The 26,350-nt window shown below is 46.6% G+C and overlaps 1 protein-coding gene across 2 annotated transcripts in view; it reads left to right on the forward strand.

The window, feature by feature from the left end:
• Window positions 1–24,561, forward strand: part of HOXD3 (homeobox D3) — a 49,372-nt gene extending 24,811 nt beyond the window's left edge. For both annotated transcript variants that reach the window (XM_054972422.1, XM_054972423.1), the window contains 3 exons: window positions 10,939–11,022; window positions 18,266–18,897; window positions 21,798–24,561. In XM_054972422.1, coding sequence (XP_054828397.1) covers window positions 18,342–18,897; window positions 21,798–22,546 — 1,305 coding nt within the window. In that variant the 5' untranslated portion in view covers window positions 10,939–11,022; window positions 18,266–18,341 and the 3' untranslated portion in view covers window positions 22,547–24,561. The remainder of the gene's footprint in view (window positions 1–10,938; window positions 11,023–18,265; window positions 18,898–21,797) is intronic.
• Window positions 24,562–26,350: the final 1,789 nt, after the last annotated feature.

A 26,350-nucleotide genomic window follows, 5' to 3' on the forward strand; every position in this document is an offset into this window, starting at 1 on the left:
AGACAACCATAGCCTCTTCCCAAATAAGCCTAACCCTCCAAGTCTTAAGTGTCTTTTCTTGGCAACCACTGAGTTCCACAAGGCTTATTTCCAGGGCAGTTTGGGTAGGACTCTCTAGTCCATCTTTAAGAGTATTCAGAAATAAATCCCACAAATCTCAGTCAGAGTTACTTCCATGTATAAATGGTTAGTATGACACTCATACTGGGAATGGAGTCTCCCTTCTTTCAGTGGAGTTTACTCGTATATAAAAGTGGATCAGTGGCCTAATATCTGAAGGGAAGAGGCGGCAAGGCAAAATCCTCTAAACCCCACATTATCTAAATGACTTTCACTCTCTTGCACTGCACCTATAATAATACTTCCTGTCTTTATATTCAGACCCTGAACACAGTAAGCCCCACTCACTTCACCACTCACTTCCATGTGTTGGCCAGGATCCAAAGAATCTTGTGACTAACAGTGCCCCCCTTAGCAGAGTAAAACCCACCTAGGTCCACAGGAGCCAATAGGCCTCAAAGGGTGTAGCTCTGGTGAGGAGGGCACTAGATAGAAGTCCATGTGTCCAAGGAGGCCTGAGAATGTCAAAGAGCAGCATTCCAAATGTCTTTGCAAACTGCGTTTGAATGTGAAGAGTTTCAAGGCAGATTGTGGTGTGTGTGTGTGTGTGTGTGTGAGAGAGAGAGAGAGAGAGAGAGAGAGAGAGAGAGAGAATCTTATTAAGAGAAAACCATCAGCAGTGAACAAAAATCCCACTGGGTTCCTGTGTGCTTAAAGAAGCACTTTGAATTCCGGCCAATATGTTTAGGAGCCAAGTAACCATCAACTAAATCTTAAGCCAATTCTCATTCCAAAAGAGAGGTTTTGTTGAAAAACATACCAGGCCCAGGGCAGAGCTGTGCCTGTCGCCTGTATGACATCCATCCTGCCCACTGCAGTCCGCAAGATTGTGCTGAATTATCAGGTTTTGACCGCAGAAGGTGGACCCAGGTGAAAGAGTGTGACTCAAGGAGGGCCTCCAAATGAGGCAGCATTTGAAAGGGGGCTTCAAGTCCACATTCTCACACTTGCTCTCAAGACCTTCCCCAATGCGCAGCCCATGTGGCCGCCAGACTCCCCAGAAGCTCCAAGAAACAATCTGGCCTCCAGGCCTGAAGACATTGGTCTGTGCTTTTGATTCCAGAAAGACTTCCAGCCCTATTATCAGCATTTTCACTTCGAAGTCAATCCCAGCCAACTCAGTGGGATTTACTGCGCCATCCTAAACAGGTCTACAGAGTACTGTAGTCTGCTCATTAAGGTTTACACTCAGGGAAGTGTCCTTAGGATTGCATTCTTAATTCTTGCTGGTTAACATATGAAAGAAGGCACCTTTCTTGAGAGTAAGTCTACTTGAACTTAGTTTGGAATAACCTCCAGCACAATCTGGAATCCTCAACCATGTTTGCCATTTATTGTTGAAGGCTTTCACGGCCGGAGAACGATGGTTGTTGTGGGTTTTCCGGGCTGTATTGCCGTGGTCTTGGCATTGTAGTTCCTGATGTTTCGCCAGCAGCTGTGGCTGGCATCTTCAGAGGTGTAGCACCAAAAGACAGAGATCTCTCAGTGTCACAGAGATCTCTCAGTGTCACAGATCTCTGTCTTTTGGTGCTACACCTCTGAAGATGCCAGCCACAGCTGCTGGCAAAACGTCAGGAACTACAATGCCAAGACCACAGCAATACAGCCCGGAAAACCCACAACAACCATGTTTGCCATTGATTTCAATTAGACATATGTAGGTCCATGTTTTAATGCACTCCTGATGCAATAGGTACCAAACATATTTCATTGATATCAGCGGCAGAATTCAAGGCAGGTTTGGTGGAGCTGGGCTGCCTCTTTTGTCTTGGGAGTAGTTCTATTCTGGTGAGGAAGGAAACCGCTCCAGAGGAAAACATGTCTTGGATTGCAGCCTCTGATTGGAACCAAGATGCTTACAATTCAGTAAAAGAGCAAGATTCGAGTCCAGATGCACCTTGGAGAGCAAGTAGATTTCCAGAGTATGAACTTTCCAGAGTCAAAGCTCCCTTTGAATCTCCAAAGCTCATACCCTGGAAATCTAGTTAGTCTATACCGTGCAGCTGGATCCAGATCTTGCTATTCTACTGCAGACCAACACGGCTACTCACCTGAAGCTATCTACAATTCAGTAAGAAGCGCTTGGACCCGTTGGAACAAACTGATTTACTTGAAGGGCTTGGAATGGGCCCATTGACAAGAAGAAATGTTCACTGGCGTTTGAGTAAACCGCCCTTAGGATCGGGTTATTGCTGTGTATAGGAGATATATTTGTGGCGGACCACATACTTGTGGGGGATCAGACTTGATCCAGGCTCTAAGGAGGGGGTTGAGGGTCGTGTGCCTTCTTGTTGTCAAGCCAATGAGAGATCAACATGCAGACACTCTGAAAATTACAGGGAAAGTTCCTGCGAACTTCCAACAACAAAGACAGCCAGCAGCGACCTCTCTCTCTCTCTCTCTCTCTCTGTGTGTGTGTGTGTGTGTGTGTGTCTGCGTGTGTGTCCATCTCTCTCTCTCACACACAAACATGGCTTGTCTAATCTGAAGACGCTGGGCAGGAATCCAAAGTCAAAGGTGCCTCACTGAACAAGAGCTCCGGTGAATGACATCAAAGCACGATTTCCCTTCATGGGGAATAAAGTGGCACTTCCAAGGCATCAACTTCGCCTTGAAGGTGCCACCGGACTCCTGTTTCCAGACCCCCCCCCCCCGCCCCTGCTGCGGCTACAGCGGGATCTCTCTCGACCAAGAAGGGGCTGGGGGATGGATCTTTGTGTGCTGGCGCATCCACATCTCCAGGGCCAGCCCAGGTTCGGGAAATGCTGTAATGATGAAGCTTCCCGGCTCCTTCCTCTGAATGGCTGCTCCGGTCCCTCCGAAGGCATCAATATCATTTTGCAGATTGCCTCTCGGCTCGTTGTTATGGCGAGGGCGAGGAGGGGGAGGCAGAGAGAGCCAGCCCGCCAGCCCAGAGCAAATCCCCCTTCCCAGTAAACAGGGGACCTTTTTCCAACGGAGCGCCTCGCCCGGCTTTCCAACGGCCATGTTGGCCAAACCTTCCCCCGACCGCTGCTTGCCTTGCTGGTGCTCTTTTTGAGGGGTGGGGTGGGGGAGAGGCTGGTGGCGGAGGTGGGAGAGGTTTAAATATAACCATGTAGCCCCAAATCGTCTTGCTAGGGAAGAGTCACCGCAGACAGCCTTTCAAAGTGCAAGGAAGATGATAAGAATAGATTTTTCTCCAAGTCCTGACCACGTGATGGGCGAAATAATTAATTCAGCGCGTCCCTTAAGAAACACGGAGTCGTCATTAATCTGCCAAGGAAAGGACTCTATCAGACTTGAAAACTGAAGAGATCCCAAGAATATAATATACAAAGGGGCGCAGGCTCTTTCTATGCACACCTAGCTCTTTTGGCTACAGCCGAAGGAACAAAAAAAAATTATTTTTTTTTTACAAATAATAAAAGAAAGAAAGAAAGCGAAGCTTGGTATGTACACATTTTCTTTCTTTTCTTTTATATTTCGAGATACTTAATGAACTTAGCTGTCAAATGCTTGACAAATAGGTCCCCCTTCTCTGGCTGATTTGCAACCCTGCGCTGGTCAGGAGCTGTTCTAGGCATATGGGGTGTGTGTGTTGGGGGGGGCACCCCAATGTTTACCCTTGATGATGAGAGATTGTGATACGGGCGAGAGGAAAGGGAGGGCGAGAGAAGGGGAAGGTTTGCCTAAGGAAGCTGCTTGTGTGGGGAACTGGGCGAAGATTTACTGGTTGTTTATATCTTACTGGGAACAATGCAGGCTGTCAGGGCATCTGCTGCCCATTCTGAAATGCTGAGAAAAGGCCCTGAACTCCTTTTCAAGCAAAGGTCGTAAATTTTTCCTTGCGTCATAATAGAAGGCTATAAAACCGAGTTGAAATTTTACCCAAGGCAGACTTTAACCAATAGCTAATGAATTCTAAGGGTACTTTCCCCCCACCCCCCGTCCAGACCCCGCTAGACTGTCGTTGGGAGCCTGACACAAAGAGGCGGCGGTTCGGATGATTTTGTTTTAGATGTTGGCTGAAAATAAAATGGGGGTGGGGTGGGGGAAGCTGAAGATGTGAAAGGACAGGAAGGAAATCTCCGCCACTTAGAACCGGCATATAATTCATTTTTGCCGAGCACGGCTTAGGCTGCCTTCAGAGAAAGAGGAATTTTGAACTGTAATGCGTGTGTGCGGGTATATGTGCACACACCTCTGTATGTAGTCGGTGTGTGTCTCGCAAACCTAGGAACTTCCCTTGCAAGCCATTTGGATTTCCTTTCTTAGTCATTTGGATGTATTTTCTGCAGCCTTTCGTCTTTATTAAACCTCACTTGGAGACGTTGAAAAAAAAGAAATGCAGATTGTCTTTTTTATTACTTCCCTTGTGTGTGTCGGACACAGACAGAGTTTCCTGCGTTCTGCATTATACCTTCAAACAATAAGGCATTAATTCAATTATTCAAAGATGACAAATGTTTACTGTTTGGGATAGTGACGGGGAGAAACAGATTTCCTCCGTCGCTGTTCCGACATACGAGTGCATGGAGTTCCCATTCCCCCTTTTTTGCTCCAGAAAGAACCTCAAATGCTCCAGCAGAGAAAGCGACAGACTGGGAAAAGCTCGCCAGAACCTGAAAGGGAAAGGGCCCTTTAACGATAACGCTGATCCCGGCATATCGCCCCCGTATATTTTATCAGTTTGACAATTGCCGGGTTTGCTGTTATAAATCATCGTAAGTAATTCCTGGAAGGGTGCGAAGCTGATCCGTGTGTGTATGTGATGGAGGGGTGGGGTGCGAGGGGGAGAAAGGAGACCCGGCAGAGACCGTAAATCTTTCCGTTTTGTTGCTCTACGGACATATGCTGAGACGGGGAAAGCCTTAGATCCTTCACCGGAGACACATCTCGGCCAAACTGGATCTCTCTCTCTCTCTCTCTCTCTCTGTGCCACTTGGCTCCTAGCATTTCCAGCCGGAATTTTGCTCTCTTGTTTGTTTGTGGAGCGCAAAATTTATAGCTGGCCCTCTCGGAAATGTGTGATCTCCTTCTTCAAGCAGTTCTTTCTGGAGGAAGGCTTGGTTCGGGGTTTTGTTTTTCCGCCCTCCTTCAGGATCCTTCCCCTTTAATCTTCCCTTGATTGATGAGGCCCTTCGCAGGTTCTATTTTAACGGCCGAGGGAAAGATACCTCTGGCCCACCTAGGCGCAATTTGATAGGGGACTCGCTTCCCGTTGCCGACTGTGGTGGGGAGAAGGAAGGCTTATCGGGCAAAGGGAGAGCAGCCACACAGCTCTCTTTTGAAATCGATAGGCTGCGATCCTCAGGGCACTTACTTGGAAGTAAACCCCACTGCACTGAGCGAGACTTGCTTTCGCATCAGGATGCATAAGGTTAGGCCGGAGAAGGGCTTCACTTTTAACGGCATCTCCCCGGCTCAGAAGGGCCTTAAACGCCACCAAAGGGAAACGGTTCTCAGATCGGAGGCGAAACTGAACTTCCAGAGCTGGACTCCGGTTTTGTTTTGATTTTTGAACCTGGTTTGCAAAGTCCGGAGAAAGCAGAGTAATTTAGATAAATGCTACCACACACTTATGGGGAGTATTGTAAAGCAATACATTACTGCCAGCCCTCCATGCTTTGGGTGGTAATGAAACCTTGGGTGAGTCTAGATTAGGATGGGGTTTCTCCCCCACCCCCAGCCAAGTTACTTTAGAGACAAAGGAGCTACAGTGCTCATTAGTGATCATCGTAATAATGTACCGAATCTCTTGCTTGGAATATTATTTGTGTGGAACCTCAGGAGATTATGTATCCAAGAAGGTTTGTATCACAAAGCCTTAACGGAGGGCATTCCCAGGCTGCATTTTGAGGTGTTAAGGAGGTTGCTCTTTCATTCCAGAATCCAACTTTACCTAATTCATTTCTCCCCTGTTTTAAAAATAAAAGCAAACACGAAGAAAAGATCAGGATTATTCCACAAGGTAAAGCTTGGGCAAAACTGCGGTAGTCCGGTATTGTCAATGTTTTTTTTTTTTTTTTTGCAAAAATCGATCATTCCCAAGCAAGAACTCATAAACCGCAACGCAACCCACATTTCTTCTTTATGTCATCCCGAAGCTTTAAACTAATAATTATTTTCAGGAGCGATGGGGGAGAAGCCCCTCCCCCGCCAGTGACATGACCCCCTCCCCATTTGTTCTACTTACAGATTATTATAGTCCTATACAGCACATTTGCTGTGGTGCTTTAATTTGTCACCAATTTCCTACCAAGTCTGCGACTTTTTGGGGTGTGTGTGTGTCTCTGTCCCCCCCCCCTAAAGTAATCGAGCTTGCCGGATGTGCCAGGATTGGTAAAGAAGCCTTGCAGCTCCCCTGCGATGCCGCTTGGCACTGGACTGCCAATGGACACCATTCCTGGGCTGCGTGCGCCCGACCGCTTTTCTCCCAACGAAGCTCGGTGCGTGTCTGTGGACCCTTGGGGTAGCCCAGCCCAACTCCACGGCCACCTAGGTGGAAGGTATTGGGGGAGGATTTCCAGAGGATCGCCCGAATGAAAAAAAGGGCCAGCCTAATTCAGCACCGTCGCCTCTCTCAGGATCACGTGGACAAATATGCTTGTATTTTAGGGCTGCCTCTGTATTTCTTATTACAGGAGGCTGTCTCGGTCGCTCTTTATTATTATTATTATTATTATTATTATTATTATTATTATTATTATTATTTCATTATAATCATGATGCCTGTGGGGCCTGCTGGCTCCCTATTTCCCAAAAAAGCCAAACCCTAGCCAGCCAATTGGCGCCTTTGATTCCGTGGGGTTGATCGCGGAAGGCTCACCCCCCCTCCATTAAGCCCAACGAACTCAGAACTCCATTCGCTTCTTTTATTGGAGCTCGAGCTTTAGTTTCTATTCTATCGGGAATACTGGTCTATGGAAATGCCTGTGCGAAGCCGCAAGATCAGGTTTAGGAGAGGGCCGTCTGCAGAACAAAGGCGGAAGGAGAGAGCCTCCAACCTGCACGCCCAGAGTTTCTGAGCGCGGGGGACGCAGGCGCGCAGGTAAGCCCTTGCATGGACGCTGTGAAAGGGGGACGAATTTTATTTTCCATGCCTTGCCCTCCCCTTTCCCTGCTGTGTGTTGGTAATCCGCTGGTCAGGAAACGTCTATAGATGTCTGCATCATTACAGACCTCTTGAAGGAGGGTTTCAGGTGGGTAGCCGTGTTGGTCTGGAGGAGAAGAGCAAGATTCGGGTCCAGGAGCACCCGAAAGACCGACTAGATTCCCAGGGTGTGAGCTTTCCAGAGCCAAAGCTCCCTTCCTCGGAGCGGGGATAATTCTTGCTGAGGATTCAGGTGTTCGATTGCCCAGACAATCTGTGAGATAGATAGATAGATAGATAGATAGATAGATAGATAGATAGATAGATAGATAGATAGATAGATAGATAGATAGATAGATAGATAGATAGATAGATAGATAGATAGATAGATAGATAGATAGATAGATAGATAGATAGATAGATAGATAGATAGATAGATAGATAGATAAGGCATCATAGCATTCGAAGGAAGACAAACCTTTGGGTTCAGGGAAGAGGGCGGAAAGTAACTCTCCCGGGGCGATCCAGGTCCCTTTGAATTCATATGGGCAACTCTCTGGTGCAATGTGATGGCGTGGACTTCAACCTTTGCTTCGGGGAGTGGGGCAGGCAGCTCAATGGGGTCCCTATATATTGTTTCTGGGGGGCTCTTTCCAGAAGCAGTCCCCCGCCCCGCCATATCTTTTCTTTTCTTCTCTGAATTACTTCTCGCAGCCGTTCAAATAGAATCGCTGACCACACTGGGTTTGCTATAGTTCTATTGTATCTGCCCGGATTCATCAAGAGCCACTTGTACTAAGCTATGTACACACAACTGTCCAACGGAATTAAGCCTACTCGTGGCCACCGATTTTAATATACAGCCAGATCGTTTGCAAGTTTGTTCGAAAGAATAATTCGATGGGGTTAGCTGTCTGCTAAGCGTGTTTAGGATTGCCTCCTGGCAGTGCAGTCCTATGCGGTGTTGCTCCACTTTAAGCCCATTGATTCCAGTGGGCTTTGACTGGAGTAACTCCGCATAGGCTTGCAAAGTGTGTGTCCTAACTGTGCCTTGAATTGTGGCCAACGACTATCAAGTAGGGATCACATTTCTAAAAATATCTAGTATGTAGTAGTAGTATTTTGCTAGGTTTTCTTTGGCAGGGACTCTTTGAAAGAGAGCCAAAGAAATTTCCACCCTGCTTAAACTAAGAAGGATAAAAGCGCCTCCGATTTTAAATATGTTTATTCAGGAGAAATTGATTGCTATGGAATTGTTGTGGTTCGGATGTTGCTGCTGATATTACCCTGAAATGCAAAACATGTTTACTTGGAAGTAAATCTCAATGCAATTCATTACTTAGCAAGTGTGAGGCCTGGTCATATGCATATTTACTCGGAAGTAAGCCTCCTGGCTCTCTGTTAAGTACCTATAGGAGCGTTCCCTTGAGAGTTTACAGTCTAAACTTTACACATCTGGGTGCTGGGAGGAAGAATTTCCCCCCTGGAGGGGTTTCTCCTCCCCCGAAGTTAATCCACTTTTAGTACCCGGAGCAACGGGAGAGCAGAAGCGGCGTTTTCTTCAACGACTCGTGCTCGGCTCGATCGGAGCAGCCGCTGACCATCCCCCCCCCTTCTCGAGCTCTTATGCCTCCAAGCTGGGCCTGACAAGTCCGTCAGCTGAATCCAATTACAGACGAACAGCTTTTCATTTCGTTACACTACAGGGAAGACTCTTGGCTTGGAACTTCACCTAAAATTTCAATCACTTCTGTCTTGGAGGGGCCCCGTCTTGGACAGTCCTAAATAGTTGGCCCCCAAAGCCTTCTCAAAACCCCTCCACACCCCACTTAGCCTTGTGCAGAAGGAGACAATCTCACCTTAAAGCCACCACAAAGCAGGTGAGGCCGAACAAGACCCTGAAGAACAGAAGAAACTTTGGTGGCTCTCGTGTCAAAATATGAACCTTGATCCAAATTTCTTTCTTTCTTTCTTTCTTTCTTTCTTTCTTTCTTTCTTTCTTTCTTTCTTTCTTTCTTTCTTTCTTTCTTTCTTTCTTTCTTTCTTTCTTTCTTTCTTTCTTTCTTTCTTTCTTTCTTTCTTTCTTTCTTTCTTTCTTTCTTCACCAGGATCTCCCAGAGGTCCTGCACTTCTTTCGTAGAAGGGTTCAGAATTCGATAGTTAATTAGACTTTAAAAAAAGAAGAAGCAAACTTACCAACGTTTCTCAACGGCGGCTAACAAAGACGGGCTTTTGCAAATCCCCAGCCTTCCTTCCGATGAGGCGCTTCTCTGATGTCCCCAATCCACCCCAAGCTCAAGCTTTCATCTTAACGCTAATTTTTAATGCGTATTGAAAAGGCCCCTGAAAGTTGACACAGGCCCCCGTGAATGTATTATATAACACGCGTTGCCGGGTCAGGCCTTGGCGGTCCAGGGACTCCGTTCGAGCATCGCCTGAGACCAGCCAGCTCCGCTCCCCCAAACTCCGGTTTGCTGGCCTAAATTAAAGGGGGCTTGGAAGCGGAAGGAAGGCTGCCTGGCAGCTGGGCTTGGATAGGGACGGAGCAGAAAGTTGCGAGCTGGGCTGCCCTGCCAGCCCTCGGAGGGGCTTCCGTTGGTTGTTCATTAAGGGGTGAGTTATGGCTGTACGAGCCAAAGGTCATTTCGGAGGCTTATGCTTGTTAGATATTCCCTTTCTAATGACATGGGCTGCATTGTGAGGGGACCCCCCCCTTTTTGCGCTGTGCGGGTTTTCAAAGTTCTCTGGGAACAGATCCAGAGGCAAAATAGTGATCAGGTCTCCAAACAAATATAGTGGGCTAATTTTCCAGACGGGGGCTTTGGGTATTAAGAACAGAATTGGAGTCCAGTAGCACCTTAAAGACCAACCCAATTGTCCAGCACCAGACTGTTTTCAAGAAATGCAAGGTTTGTCTGGTTTTTCCCCCCAAAAGAGGTCTGGCTTCCTTTTTCTGAATGGAGCTCTCCTGGTATGGGATCTGCACCAGGACCGGGAAGGGCTGCGAGGGCCGGACGATTCTTGGTGTCACATCGCCTTGCTAACCGCCGCTATACATAATGCATGAGTCTAGGGGTATGGCGCGAGTTTCTTCCCGGTCGCTTCCCCTCCTTCTTAGCGAACGCTGCGCCTTGGTTTTAATGCCCCCCTTGCCTTAAATGCCGGTGGCTTTCCAGGTATACGTCGGGAAGGGCCCATCAACCCTTTATTGCGTGTGCTGAGAAGTTACTTTTCACAACAATGTCTTGTCTTTCCTCCCCCTCAGCTGTGCAAAGCAACGCGCTCCCCCCACCCCCCACTGAGCTGTTCTTCTTAGAGATCTCGCTGGCTTGGAATGGGGTCTTCCCAAAAAGCAAGATTTCCATACCAGCTTTTGCAGTGGTTTGTTTACCCGAACACATGGATGTGTTTAGTTGTGCATGGGCCCATTTGTGTTGATTCGCAGGCCTGATGAACTTTCTTCATGTTCAAAGACCTGAAAGTTATCATGGTGTTTTGTTGGACTTTTTCTCAAAATAAAGAATCCCCCCCCCTTCCGAAGAATAAACAGACTCTTATTTGAACACTTTATATTAAATGAAGAGTGCCATGTAAATTTACCTGTGTCCATTATATTCCGTTTATTTGTTGCTGTGTTTAACCTATATAGATTTTAATGGAGGCCCTTGTACAGGAAGAGGGGATTTTTCAAAAAGCGAAAAAAACAACAGCACAACTTCCACTGAGTTTCCCCTTTGTTCCAGGTACATCTCGGCGATTTATCCAAAGGAATCGGAAGATCCTACCAAAAGGCTTACAGACAAAATTAAAGAAAAAACATAAGCGGGGTGAGTTTTTTTTTTTAAATCTTTCCTCTGCATTTGTTACACCTGAAGTTTGCCAACAGGAGATTTATCTTGGGGGCTGGGAGGGGGATCATCCTCCAGGAGCCCTAATAAACATGATGCAATGCAGCTCACGATCGATATTCAAAAATGGTTAATATTCACCTCCCTGAACAAATACTTCCAGTACTCAGATAAAAGGTTGTTACAATGAAGGTTATTTGCGCCTAAGCAGAATTGATATCCTATCAGGTCACTTCAGTTGATCGTTATTAAAGGGAGGGGGGGGGAGAAAGGACATCAAATAAGCCTTTAGGTAAAATGCCTTTAATGAAGCCATATCGAAGCCGACCCCGACCCAACAAAATGGGAATGTTCTTTCAGCGGCCACCTGCGATCAAGCCCTGAATAAGCTTTATGGGCGCGATCCCGCCACTGTTAGACACTCCCAAGCCCCGTGAAAGCCGGAGCTGAAAGAGCCCTCCTTCCGACCGGCTTTAAAGCACTCAATTTGAGCCAGATCCCGACATCTACTAGGTAATTGTTTCCCAGAATCTAGTTGAGGCTTATTGGAGGCAAAAGCGAGGAAGGCGAGAGAAAGGGGCGCGTTTGTACACTGGAAGCGCAACCCCGCAGGCCCTTGCGCATCAGCCCGCCACCCGCACGCTGGCAGGGCCCTCCAGACAATAAAGCTGCCTGAAGGAAGACGGCGTTGATACAGTCTGGCAGTTCTGGTCCATTTGCATCCATCCCTCGGACAAAAAAGACTTATTCCTCGAGGCTCTTTCCCGGCGGGTGCTGCGCTCCATTCCCCAAGCTCCTGTTCCAGCCAAAGTCCGCGGAAAGGGCTCCTGCCTTAGGAAATGCTGGGAGGCGGCCCCAGGACCTCTTTATATACAGATGCCCCCTTGCCAGCGGCAGGGACTGGGAGTCCCGCGGACTGGGGCCTTCTCTGGCCGGCCTCCCGCCCACGCCTGCCGGTTCTCCCCTCCGCAGTGCCTGGGCTTGGGAAGCAGTTCTTTCTTTCTCTCCCTTCTCTCTCCCCCTTCCTCAGTTCCTTACTGGCGCGTTTACTGCCCTAGCTCCAGGAGTCATAAATTTTGCTACACACCACCGTGACAGGAGCATTGATATGCACCGTGAGAACCCGGGCTGCTTAATAACCGCTCCGCCGGCCTCTCTTACTGCCTTTTATTTATTCGGGGATCATATTAGATATTGATTCCCCCGGCAGAATTAAGTGTAGTGGGCGCATTAGTCGAGAACTGGCTCCATGCGAATACTGGGGGTCGGGGCTGGGATCGAAACCGGACGGCCAGCGCCGGGGACTTGTCAGGAAGCGAGCCGGTTGCTCCCGGGGTGACGCCTGGTGGTTTGTGTGCGCCAGGGTGGTGGTAAGGCCGAGATAAGGAAAGGGGGGAGCTTGGCTGAAACTCATATTGCGCCCCTCCTCTCCAGGCTGATTTCCAGAGATTAGACTCGGCGTGGTCTTGAGAGTAGCCAGGGAACAAAGAGCCTCATTGCACCAGAGAATGGCACCATGCTTTTAGCTGCTCTAGAAGCTTAGACAGAAAATTCGAAATAGGGACATGGGGTGGTTATAGTTTTCTTAGCCTGACTCTTCCCACTGCGCTTGTAAACAGTTTGGGGAAAGAGGTGCTTCTTTTGTGTGTGTGCCAAGCCACTGAGTGGGTGAGGATTTGTTTTGGTGTTGCCTACAAAAATCCAAACCCACCACTTCCAGCGCGTGACATTTTGGCAGAGGTAAAACATGTTAGGGGACTCCCACGCACCCTTTTTAAAGAAAGGAAGGAAGGCAAACGTTGGAAAGGCCTGGCTTCAGTGTGTGTGTGTGGGGGGGGGGGTTGGTGGGTGGGAGGGAGGGAGATCTAAAAGATGAGCCACCGAACACTAGAACATTGTCCGTGTGATTTATGGCCCCATGGCTTCTTTTTAGGTTCAAGCAGAGTTCACAAGCAGTTGGCATTTCAGGAAAGAAATAAAGCTTCTCAGTTTTTGCAACAAATATTCTCTATGAAGAGGCTTGTGTGTTGTTTGGGGAAACCCTGATTCTGGAGAAGGAAGCAGGGCCTAGCGGTGCGCTGCACTGGCTTGAAATAAATAACCCTAAAAGCACCCTTAAGTGCAGGGTATCCTTGAGGCTATAGGTGGCTGAACTTTGTGAATATAGATTGTCACTGGTGAATAAATGAGCACCAGCCCTGTTGAAGTGTATGAGGGAACATCACAACTTTTGCCAAAGAGGAACACTTCCCTTTCCCCTGTCCAGTTATTTAATCATTATTCTATTCAAGCATGTCTTGTTGAAACCCTTAAAGAATCTTGCTTGAAGACACAAGGAGCAATCTGACGCAGGTCTAGTTGGAAGTAAGTCCCATTTTATTAAATAGAGTTACTCCTAGGAAAGTGTGCATAGGGCTACAGTCCTAGAATGTGATGGAGAATAGACCCTCCCCCCTTAAGATGCAGGAGGAAAAGTGCAAAGCTGAGAGCAGTCTTAAGCAGCTGAGACATTTTGCAGGCTAAATTGAAGGTAGTAAATTATGATAAAGATGGGGAGGAAATATGGTAAATTAAGAATATTTTCATGATACATATTCTGTATGGAGAATTTATCCATGAACTCCGTGAGTGTTTACTGGGGAGGCAGGAAATGTGAAATGAAGGATAAGGTATAATTTTAGCCTTTAACCATGCTAAACTGTTTGAGAGGGGAGGGATTGGTGACAGCGATCTGTGGCTGTTTGGTAGTATCACTTTCACACAATGCTTAAATGACAGGAGTCCCTGAACCTAAGCTGATTTATTTGGAAGGACACATTTAGACACCAGTCAGCTCCTCACAGATTGTCGGCTAGGACATTTACACAAGGACTTATTTAAGGATCCAAATAGTAGTATTGTAAGTTGTAATAATAGTTTAAGATAAATGGGGTGAGAAGACAGAAGAGTGCCTTTAGGTTCACTTGGGTAAATAAGATCGCATCCCTAGTATAAACCACTGGAAACACTTTCTGGAGACAGACAACTCTTTCAGTATTAGGAATAGGCAAGCCGCTGGCTGTGATCCAAAAACATAATTCAGTGAAACTTATTTCTTTGGAAATACCTGTACGATCCAGTGGTTTGCCACTTGCCTGGAAAAAGGTAAATGTAGGTCATTTGGGCTTCTAAAGACATTGTACAGCAGTGAAGTGTTAGAAACCTGATTCTTCGTGATTGCCATTAGTACTTATGGCTCAGTTTTATTTATTTTATTTACATTATTTGTAGTCCCCTTTTCTCACTGAGACACAGGGTGGATTACACAGTGTCTGTCAATCAATCAATAAGATGGCACATCCAATAAGTAATGTAATAGACATAAAACTATTGGTGTGATCCTAAAAAGTTACACCCTTCTAAGTCTGTTCAGGATTGCATGGTGTTTTAGAAACTCTTATCATAAAACAGGGACTTCCATAGATTTAGCCTGTAAACAAACCTATTGTGCATTTGATGCAAATGTATCAATCCACAAACTGAGATATCAAGTTTCATGTGATTTTTTAAAAAAAGTGCTTTTTAAGCTCAGTTCTAATATACCAAAATTTATAAGAAATAGGGGCAGAGGGGTGTAGTGGTTAAAATGTCAGACTAGGCTTTGGGAGATCCAGGCTGGAATCCCCACTCCGCCCTGGAAGCTAGATCTGGGGCCGATCACTCTCATCCTAACCTGCCTCTCTGGGTTGTTATCGTGAGAATAAAATGGAGGAGGGGAGAATGATGTTGTAAGTTGCATTGTATAAATATATGAATAAATAAATACCCTTGGCCCAGTTGGCACCAATCAGTAGATGTAGGTCCACTGCACCATCAAAGGACACGTCACTTTCAACATAAACAGAATGCAGTTTTCTGTTCACCAAAGAGCAGAAAGCACAGTGTACTTACTGCTGGTAATTTGGGGGAATTTCCTCATTTTTGTATTAAAATCTGAACGTGAAAACTTTTCTGTATTGTTGTATACAACCCTGAGAGTTTTGCAAGGAAAACCGAACTCTGTATTTTATGCTGTTTCCGAGTTTTAAAAAAAAAACCCTACAGGAAGCCATGGTTGAAATATTTTGGAGATGTCTGTTAGGCTGCTAAGACTAAGGTAGCTGACCTATGTGTTTCTTCTTTATATTGCAAATGAAAGTTATTGAATGCCCTTAGTTACACTTTAACTTCTGAGAAATCTTCCCAGGAAAAACAAAACAAAACACCAAGAGACAGGATATACAATAGAAATGGAATTTTCTCTGGTTTTTCAGGTTCCAGTTCTGGTTCAATCCATCATGTCACCGTGGGCTCACAAATACTCACGCGCATGCGTGTCCTGCAGGGGGAAATGGGAGAGGGAAGAGGGAAGTGAGAGTAAACAAAACAAAAGTTAGTTAATATTTATACGAAAATGGCACAGAGATCAAACAACAAGAGTGTAGAAATGCTTCCGTGAAACAATATAATGATTTATCATATGGGTAACAGAGATAAGCTCAGTTCTCATTTTCATGTCCCATTTTTATCCAGGGAAAACATTTATGGAATAAAATGTAGACTACCATTTGAATTTTTTTCAACCTTCCTGCCTTTTTACTCAACTAGTCCGGGGTAGTTTTGCATGCCTGAACTGAATAACATGACAGTTCTCCGTTGTTCCTGCTCTTTTAACAATCCTCCTTCAAATAAAATTGTGATATTGACAGTTTTTTATTTAATACAGTTTTTAAAGGTTGTCCTTCAGGGAAAGAATGACACAATTTTCCCTGATCTTGACAATGGGCAGACAAGGTAGAGATGATAATGCTCAGAAACAGCACACAGGAAAATTTACTTACAATTTCAGTATTTCCTCCCCCCTCTCCTGTATGGATCCAAGTTGTTTGTCTCCTTGGACTGTATAGTTTCTTGTGCTGCCATTGTAAATGCATCTGCTGGAGGTCAGCCCCAGTGATTTCAGCTAAACTTCCAGTTTGAGATCATGGAGTATGCAATATTCAAACCGTGGAGTATCCTTTCTTTGCATTTTGTTCCACAACTCATGTATTTGGTAGAGAAACCTACTGATTTCTACAATACTTGAGTACGGGTTAATTGTATGTAAGAAAGGATACCAATAAACAGGCTGACAAGTCCTAAGTAGAATTCCATCCTAAGTTCATCAAAGTCAATGGATTTAGAAGGGAGTATGTCTGCTTTGATAGCTCTGTAACTGACCTGGTATTTCATAAAATACTCATATCAGTCCATTGCAGCAAAATTAAACAAGGGTCTAGTGGCACTTTGAAGGTTTACAATTTATTCCAGAATAAGCTTTCACGAGTTCGAGCTCATTTCATCAGATCCAGCTGATGGAAGTGAGCACCAACTTAAGTTTCTGCAACTGATGAAGAGAGCACCAACTTAAGTTTATGCTGAAATAAATTTTATCTGTCTTTAAGGCTCCACACTGAACTCCTGCTTGAAATTGATCCAGCATGTATTTCTGAGGGAAGAGAACAGTAATGAGGGAGAAAGATTGTTGGTGTGCTTCCAATCCAATGATGCAATAAATATGACTCTTGGGGGAGTTGGGCAACAGTGAGATTGTATGTGAGAGAATCTGAATTGCCAGAATTATTCACCCATATGTGAGCAAATGAGTTTTTTTCATGGGGCAAATGATGGTAGCCCGGTATTTGGGATAAGGGGATAAACAGGAGTGCATGCCCTATGAATCCATTCATTTGCTGTTCTGTGTATGTGTGAGATATTTGGAAGCAAAATGTGAAGTCTAATGTGAAGTCTAATGAGTCCAGGGTTATGTGCATGTTTAGAAGAGGAAGGTAGAGCGAACCTTGCTATGTGGCAACCAAGTGTTTTGTTGTACCAAAAAATAGCTATGAGAGATCATCTACCTCCAAGTGTGCATGGTCTGTGACTTTGGTTGTGCTGAGTAATTTCAATGTTACAACTCTGTTAGGAACAACAGAGGTCTTATGTGCATTAGAAACAGTGGGAAGGGTCAGAAAACCCAGGGACAGCCTTGAAATGAGAGGAACAATAAACAGGAGTCTTGCAGCATCTTAAAAGACTCACATTTTTACTCTAGTTAAAATTTGTGTACTGTAGATCTCATGATGTCACTGAGAATGTAACTGACATGCACATGAAGGTGAAAATATGTGATTGTTGTCCGGACTGCTCATCCAGGTGTCCTTTGAGGATGACTTCCTTGACATGATGAGGAATCCAGCATCTAATGATGGTTGTTTGTCCTCAAGTTTGCCTTCTTGGGTATGTGAGGGAAAGAGCTAGCAAGTGTCCCAGTACGGTCACATAGCATGTACTGTATCTTGTTGTCCAGGGGTTTGTATGAGGGTGAGGGGCGGTCCATGCATGGGAATGCCTCAGTGCGGTCCATGCATGGGAATGCCTCAGTGCCTGAGGAGTTCTGAGTGCCCAGGTATGCCCCTTGACTGCACATAGGATCTGCTCTAAACAAAGCAGTGAAGTGGTTAGGCTATGAACTGGCAATCTGCTGGTTTGAATCCCACTACTGCCATGAGCTGAGCAGATGGCCTTGGGTAAGCCACTCCTCTCAACCCCAGCTCTATTGGGGATAATAATAACACTGACTTGGTTCACCTTTGATCTGAGCTGGCACTAATCTATCAAGACAAGCAGTATGTAGGCACTGTGTTATTATTATTGCTGTTACTATTGGTGGTAGAATAGAAAGATGTGAGTTTTAATGCCCACCACTCAGAAACTCAGGAACCTGTCATGTTTGAATGCTTATGCTTTGTTTCAGATTTCTGCTTCTTTCCAGCTTTCTGATACCCACACTCTATTGTGTTGTTAACTTGAAGTCCCATCCTGTAGATCCTATACAGAATACGGTGTGTTCTGCCTTGACTCTCCATGAGAAAGGCGGATTACAAATAACATCAACAATTTTTTTAAAGCACTTGTGTGGGTGCGAGAGTTCCAGTTTTGCTCTTCCCAAGCCGAGCCAGTTTTCCATTTACACAGCCTTGCCAATATAGGGCAATGGCGTACTCCCCCCTCGAGATGTGAAGTGGTCCAGTCCCTTCTATCACCTCAGGCCTGGGCCCCCTCACGGCCTAGACCAAGCCAGAGGGGGAGGGGGAGGGGGGTCGCATGGCCTCGGCGCTTCTTCCCGCCACTGACGCCTTTTCTTTCTCCCCTTTCCCCTCAGGTGGCTCCGCGGGCGGCGCTCGGCCCAAGCCCGAGAGGTGAGGCAGGAGCGGCCGCCTGAGGGGCGGCGGCGGTCCATGCTGTTTGAGGCCTCGGCCCGCGCAGAGCCCCGGAAGATGCAGAAGGCCGCCTACTACGACAACGCGGCGCTCTTCGGCGGCTACGGCGCCTACGGCAAAGCCGACGCCTACGGCTACACCTCGGGCCCGCCGCAGCCCTACGCCCCGCCGGCGCTCGACAACGACTACCCGGCCTCGGCCTGCTCCCTCCAGGGCGCCGCCCCCATCCGCCCGCCGCCCGCCCACAAGAGCCCCGCCGCCGACCTCAGCGGCAGCTGCATGCGCGGCCCGGGCGGCAGCCAGGCAGGCCCTCCGCAGCCCCCGGGCCTGGGAGAGCCGCAGCCGCAGCAGCCGCAGCAGCAGCAAGCGCCGCCCCCGCCTCAGCCGCCCCAGGCGCCGCCCTCGCCGTCTCCGCCCGGCGCTAACCCGGCCCACGCGGGGCCGGCCAAGAAGGGCAAAGGCGGGCCCAACGCCGCCTCCGGCGCCTCGGCCGCCACCATCAGCAAGCAGATCTTCCCCTGGATGAAGGAGTCCCGCCAGAACTCCAAGCAGAAAAGCAGCTGCGCCCCTGCAGGTACCCGGCTGGCTGGGGGCTGAGCCTTCCTCCCCAAGATCATTGCCTGAAATAGAACATAAAATAAAACACAAGTTGGCTTTGGACCACACTGGGGTTTCGAGATCTTAACTGCGAAGGGTTCCTCTGCTGTAGCAACATAAAACCAAGTCTGGTGGCATCTTAAAGCTCATCTTGATACAGATGTTGAGTCTTTGAGATGCTAGCAGACTTCTGTTGTAGGTTGCTATAACAGATGGACACGGCTACCCTGTTGCAGTTAAGACCTTGAAACACCAGTGTGGCCCAAAGCCAATGTGCGGTCCAAGGCCAATGTCTTAAGGTAGGTGCTGGAGTCATCTCGTCCTGGTGGAATGGTCAAGGCTGAACCAAGCAAAGACATTTGACTGGGCTCTCCCGGTCTGAAAGGTGGAGGAAGTGAGTTGGAGATATCTTGTTGACCTGGAAAAGAGGGATAGATTACAGGATTTACCACTTCTAAGTTTACCACTTCTAAATGTATCTAAAGAAGGGAGCTTTGACTCTGGAAAGCTCATTCTCCAGAAATCTAGTTGGTCTTTAAAGTACTACTGGACCCAAATATTGTTCTACTGCAAAACAACACAACTATGCACCTGAAACAAGACTTACAACAGAAACACTTTCCCTTCCCCTTAAAGAATAAAGATTCCTGTGGTTTAACAATTGATGTTCTGCTTGAGAATAAAATATCATCCAGTAACACCTTGAAGACCAACAAGAGTCCTAGAATAAAAGCTTTCTTTGGGAGTTTTTACTTTCAAAAGTCTATATGCTGGAAATCTTGTTGGTCTTTAAGGTGCTACTGGATCCCAGTCTTGCTTTTTTATTGTAGACCAACAGCACTACCTGCCTGAAACTGCTTGAGGAAGGTTTCTGTGTCCAACTGAAAGGAATCATGTTCCCTTGGCTGCTTCTGATGCTTGGAAATCAAAAGGTCTGCTAGATATTTGCTAAACAAAATAATATTAACACCCTACCCTGCCAAGCAAACACCTAGAAACAATTGCTTCTGCTACCCAACTTGACTGGATTTATTTTAAAAAGTGAAAACTTCCTAGAGACCTTGGGATGAGACAGGCCAGAAAGTGCAAGGATCGCCACATAATTCTTTCGACCCCCAAACAAGGCCTTCTTCCAAGCCTATACATGCCCACAGAAAACACATGACTTGCTGGAAGACCAGCCGAAGGCCCTGTGGCCCTATTCCTTAGGAGGCTCGCTGTATGCAAAGCAGTCGTGTTAAGCTGCTTTGCTTGTAAGTGAATCTCAGATAAATCCACGGGGCTTCCTTTTTAGTAAATGTGTGTGTTGGGGGTGGAAAATGGAAAGGAAAGAGAGAAGGGGGGAGCTGGAGACGCTCTTTTGTCATCAGTCAGGCAAGGTGTTAGTTTTTTCAAAGAAGGTTGACAGATGTCCCATATTATGAGGTGTCCCTTCTTTTAAGATGCCCTTTCTTCTAGAACATCACAGTCTCATGCAGCCCTTAGGTATGTCGCTGATTTCCACAATTCACACCTCCATGGAACATAATGCCTTCTACCAGACTCCAACTGCATCAAAGTGTCTCTTTAAAAAAATCTTTTTGATCTGAGGAAACTTAGGATTCAGCATCACTACAATGCTGAGACAGGGACAGATCCAGAAGGGTAGGCCTTTTGTTTATTTATTTAGTGTATTATATAGCAAAACAAAGCAGAAGTCCAGTGGCACCTTAGATTAAGGACACTGATTTTAATAGAAGTTTTCATGAGTCAGAGATCTCTTCTAGCTGTCTCCTCAAAAACTTCTGCATTTGGGTCCTCTCTAAAAAAACATCTTGGTGGGTTGGTATCCAGAAACTAAGATTGAAGGTGGGGAAGTGGATACTACCCACCCTCCCCATTCCCGCCTGATGTGCAGAACTGGAGTGGGTGGGTGGGTTTGCAAATCCAACATCTCTGTTGCCTTCTCTGTCTTTGAAATGGCTGTGGGGAGAGACAGAGAGGGAAAGAGCTACAATATCGGTCATTTCTGCAGCTCTTCCTATGGAAACCCCCATTCTCTCCCCTCGGTTTAGTTAGAGTACTACCTCAGCGATAACAAAGGCCAACGTGCTTGGCTTATTCTTGTTAGGAGAGAAAAGCAGCAGCAACTCCCATTGTCTTCCAAGTCCGGCGGCTGAGCTTCGTCCTTCTTTGGGGCCAGCCGAAAGAACCTTTCCTGAGCTTTGTCAGGGATCGATCGATTTGTCCAATTAAATCCGATGATTTACAGCTCTCCCGTCTCCGAATGTAACTTTCCGATCCCTCTGAGAACCCCCCAGTAGCTGAGTCTCTCAAACCCCAGTTCCTCCCATCAGGGTGGGAGATCGAATTCCGCTCACATTTTACACATTGGGAATTGGGGGGGGGCGCTACCCAGGATCCTCGTGGGGGCACTGGCTCAGAAAAATCCAATGCCAGTGGGAGATGGAAGAGTTTGGGTCCTTTCGCTTTGGCCTGTTCCTCCTAAGCCTCTCCAGCCTGCCCATGTGGCACCGAACTCCAATAATTCGCTGAAATCGTGCGTTGGGAGAAATATTTTTTTATTCAGTTTCAGTACACTTGAATCCCAGACTTGGATGTTGAAGGTTTTTTTTGGGGGGGGGGTAATGGGGTGGGACTGTAGAATTGCCTAAGGATGAGGGAAAATAGAAAGCATTGCAGGGGTGGTGGTGTTATTATACCCCCATCTCAATTCAAATACTATTATATTCTAGCGATTTTTCAAAAGGGCGCATAAAGACCTCGCCTGTCCCAGAATGTCAAGGCACCCCCCTTGCTTGTCGAGCTTTGCAAATCAACCTCCCGACCAACCTACTCTTTCTCTCCCCCCACCCTACCCCATTTCCGTCTGGACAGGAGAGAACTGTGAGGATAAAAGCCCCCCAGGCCCTGCTTCCAAACGGGTGCGCACCGCCTACACCAGCGCGCAGCTGGTGGAGTTGGAGAAGGAGTTCCACTTCAACCGCTATCTCTGCCGTCCGCGCCGGGTCGAGATGGCCAACCTGCTGAACCTGACCGAGCGGCAGATCAAGATCTGGTTCCAAAACAGGAGGATGAAGTACAAAAAGGACCAGAAAGCCAAAGGGATTATGCACTCCCCCGTAGGACAGTCCCCCGACCGAAGCCCGCCTCTGAGTGGCCCCAACCACGTAGGATACTCCAGCCAGCTCCCGACCGTCAATAGCCTGAGCTACGACGCCCCGTCGCCAACCTCCTTTGCCAAATCGCAGCAAAACATGTATGGTCTGGCCGCTTACACGGCGCCTCTCAGCAGCTGCCTGCCCCAGCAGAAAAGATACCCGGGCGCCGAGTACGACCACCACGCCATGCAGAGCAACGGCGGCTTCGCCAACCCCAATCTGCAAGGCAGCCCCGTTTATGTCGGAGGGAACTTTGTTGATTCCATGCCAGCCTCCGGCCCGATGTTCAACATCAGCCACCTTTCCCACCCGTCGTCTGCCAGCGTGGACTACAGCTGCGCTGCTCAGATCCCCGGGAACCATCACCACGGACCTTGCGACCCCCACCCCACATACACAGATCTCACTTCTCATCATACATCTCAGGGAAGGATTCAGGAAGCCCCCAAACTGACGCATCTGTAGTAGACTGGAATGGATTCAGAGAGCGAGAGAGAGAAAGACAGAGAGAGAGAGCGAGCAAGTTATGAAATGTAACTCGTTTCAATTACCTCACTCCCCTCCCCCCCTTGAAGTTACCATATTACTTTGAACAGCCTGAGTATTCGTGGATTTATTTTTGGGTCTCCTCAGTAAACAGCTACACCATCTTGTCTCTTCTTTGGCAACGCCTGTGTTGACTAACACGATTTTTTGTGTGGAGGGTTCTTTTGCCTTTTTAGCCGTTTAAAAGCATGGCAGTGCAATATCCTTTTTTCTTTACTTAAAAAAATAATAATAAATACACATCCTGACCATATATCCACAAGGAAGTCATAATCAATAATGATGTACTGGAAGGTAAGTTATAGAAATCTATTAGTTTTGGGCAGAAAGTGTGTTTTGATGAGGAGCTTACAACTATTGGGACCAAACTAGAGACATTTCCAAGAAGTTAATTTATAAAAAATTCTTCAGCAATGTAAAAGATTGCTTTGGACTTGAATAAGATGTATTTATTATTTTGAGAGGAGCGGGTTTTTGTTTTGTTTTGTATCATTGATTATTTAATCCTGGTCTTCTTCAATGTAATTTATGTGGATATTTGTAGTTTCTTCACACCCCCTTCCCCACCCCTAATTTCGGAAGATTGATTCAGGTCTTTGATGACTATACATTTTTCACCTATTTAGTATATTTGGTCTGAAATAGAAAGAGTAGTTTTGAACAAGTTGTAACAGTGGCTGGTGTTCGTAGTTTGTGTAAGGATTAAGTAAAACAGCAAATTGTAAGTCAAACCATAAATTAACACAAAACTGAAGCGTTACACAGGGAGCCCTTTTAAAAATTCCCATAAAACAGCAATTTATTTCAGATTGTTTGGAACTATTTTGATCGCCTGTTTAGAATTAAAAATCACCCTGTTCAGGTTGAGAGTGTATCTCATTTGCGTTAGTAATCTGCCATCTCTAGGCTGTTTGAATTCGGGTCTATTTCAACAGAAAAAAAGTGAGAAATTGTCAACCTCTTGTCAGTAGCAAAACTATTTTATCTGGGGGTTCTTACCCCAACCGTTCACGTTTAGAATACTAGGAACAAAGTTACAGTGTGGATGAAATTAGAAATTCCATAGCAACAAAGATTACAACTGTCCTTTTCACGGAATAATAATTGTTATGATACACGTTTTCCTTTATGCTAACCATAAATTCATTTCGGACGCAGGTCACTGGAAACTCAAACTTACTTTTGCTGATTAAGGAGAGAGAGGGAAAAAAGAAAACTTTGAATGAAATATTGACAATCAAGTATCTACAAAGGACAGAGTGCTGTAGGATGTAGAAAAAGAAATCCATCTGAAATACTCAGAATGGCTTTCGAGCTAGGAAATTAGATCTATCAATATTTAATATAGTCTTCTGTAGCAGACATTTGGTACAATCCTGGTGTAAACAAATGTTTCCTGTCCCTAACCTTAAAGGGGATAAGAAATACAAACATCTCCCACCCACCCCTCCTCTTTATTTATACCCTAAATTTGATCTGTTACAGGATTTATAAAGCTTTTCTCAACATAAAAGTGGCATTAGGTACATGTTAGAAAGGATCCATGCCTATTAATTCAGCAGAAAGTGTTCCTTATCTCTCTTTTAAAAAGAAGCCTTCCCTTATGAATCAGATCTTCTGAATTCCCAGCAGAGCTCTAAGGAAACCTCACTTTTCAGTTTGACTAATAATACAGCTCCATCTCTCTTAAGTCCAGATGGCAACTCCCGCAATTCTTTTTGTATGAGAAGCTTTGACTCCTACACTTGCGTCTGGCTGGACAATGATGATGACATATCTAAGATTCCCATTCAGTACCTTTTAAAATGCCATGTTAACAAATGAGAGAAGAAGGAGAAATGTAATTTTTGGGTTGAATTTCACTCCCCCCCATGTGTTGTAGATCTGTAAACAAAACAGAATAAACAGCTTCGAACGAAGACATATTTTAACCACTTCTGGATATAAAAATGGCCTTTTTCTTCCTATGACAATTTTGTTTCTTCTGGCACTTTGTTTAATAACTCGGCTCCAAGACTAACAATCAACACAACTGGCAGAGCTACACAACAAGTAGAAAAGATTTCTAAGAAAGTCTTCCAGGAAATACACCGGAGAGCCAATGGATAAATAAAGAGTGCGGGGAGATTTTTACGTCCCCCAAGTGAGGGCAGATTTGACTTTCCACTCCTATAAATCAAAACAATGCAGGACGAATCCAGCCCAGTAGGCCCTTTATGGCAGGAGATGTCACTCAGTGGGTATCTGCTGAGTCTGCGGGTCTGGGAGGCCTGAGTGGGATCCACAGCGGAATGTTTTATGGTCTGGGCTTAAAACGGGGTCTGAGCTGGCTTGCATTAGGAGTCCCTGTTAAAGTCAAGGGAAGGGAACATCATCATTTATAAGCATTTTTGTAGGGGCGGGGAGAATGAAAGGGAAGGACGGAGGGCTCCTTTTGCAAACTATAAAGCTAGTAATAGTAATATTAGTAATAGTCAGAGGAGATGATGATGATGCCGGTAAATTGCAAGGCAACTCAAAACGTTCAGAACATTTTATTGGACAATGCTGGCCACGGGTAAACTGCTTGCGGCTCACTGAAGTCAACTCGGTTGGCGCAATCTAGCGGTCCTCGGGTTGCAACTCCAGACTTTGTCCTAGGAATCTCGTCTCCCATTCGTCTTTTTCATGCAGGTGAACTGCGTGGGAGAGGATATGGCGGGAGATGGTCTGGGGGCTCCTCCATTTAACCGTAACCCCATGATTGGAAGCCCTGCCTCCCTTCGCTCTTTTCCTGCCCCCTCCCCTTCTGCTGGAGACCAGCCAAGGGACATTCCGAGGCTAACAAATTACTTGGCAGGGAAGCTCCATTGAGCTCATTAGAGCTTACTTCCAAGTAAACCGGCGTGGGGTCTGCATCCAGTGCGGGACAGGGAGGGAGCGTGCAGTCTCCTGCAGCCAGTGGCAAAACTCCCCAGGATTTCGACTGCGCGGCTGTAAACGTGGCCATTTCTTGCTGGAGGCTCCTTCGCCTTTGCCCGTCGCCTTTCACAAGTTACCAACTCCGTCCCAGTTACTCCGAACCCAAAGCTCCGCTCCCTTCGCCTGTATCGGGGTTGTTATCTGTGTAACGTCCAATGTATGGTAAACTGGTCCCGCTCCCCCGCCCCCGCGCCTTTTCCAAGCGGGCAGCCGCCGGCCACGTCCAGCCCAGGGCAGCAAGAGCTCTTCCAGAGGCGTCCAAAGGAAGGCCGCTCTCGCCTCCTGCAGTGGAAAGAAGCCAGAGTCTAGATTGGCCAGGGGGCCTTGTGCCCCCCCTTCTATGGTTTTATGGTTTGGTACTCGGGTATTTGTATGTAGACTTCCGATCTAGACGAGAAGATCTCAAACTAAACTTTATTCGGGATTTCTGCGACTCTTAGATGGGAAGGGGGAAAGCTATGGGGGAAACAAAAGAGTGTGTGCGCCCGTGGGGGGGAGGGGGAGGAAGAGAGACAATCCCCCGGGTTTCTCAAATCCTTCTCCCTTATTCCCTATAGGGATGCAATCCCCCCTCCAAATTGCCCTAAAGATCTTTTCTTAGAAGTGCCCAATTGGCCTCAACAGGACGAAAAAGTCCTCCGATGTAGCCAAAGCTTCCCTTCAGAGCTGTAGCCGAGCCAAATGGCCCCTGCTCTGGTGCTGTTTGGCCTGGCCTGGCCTGACGTTCTTTCTAAACCTGGAAGCTCTTGTCTCCAACCCAAG

The sequence above is a fragment of the Eublepharis macularius genome, chromosome 2, assembly GCF_028583425.1.
Source record: "Eublepharis macularius isolate TG4126 chromosome 2, MPM_Emac_v1.0, whole genome shotgun sequence".
Lineage (NCBI taxonomy): Eukaryota > Metazoa > Chordata > Lepidosauria > Squamata > Eublepharidae > Eublepharis > Eublepharis macularius.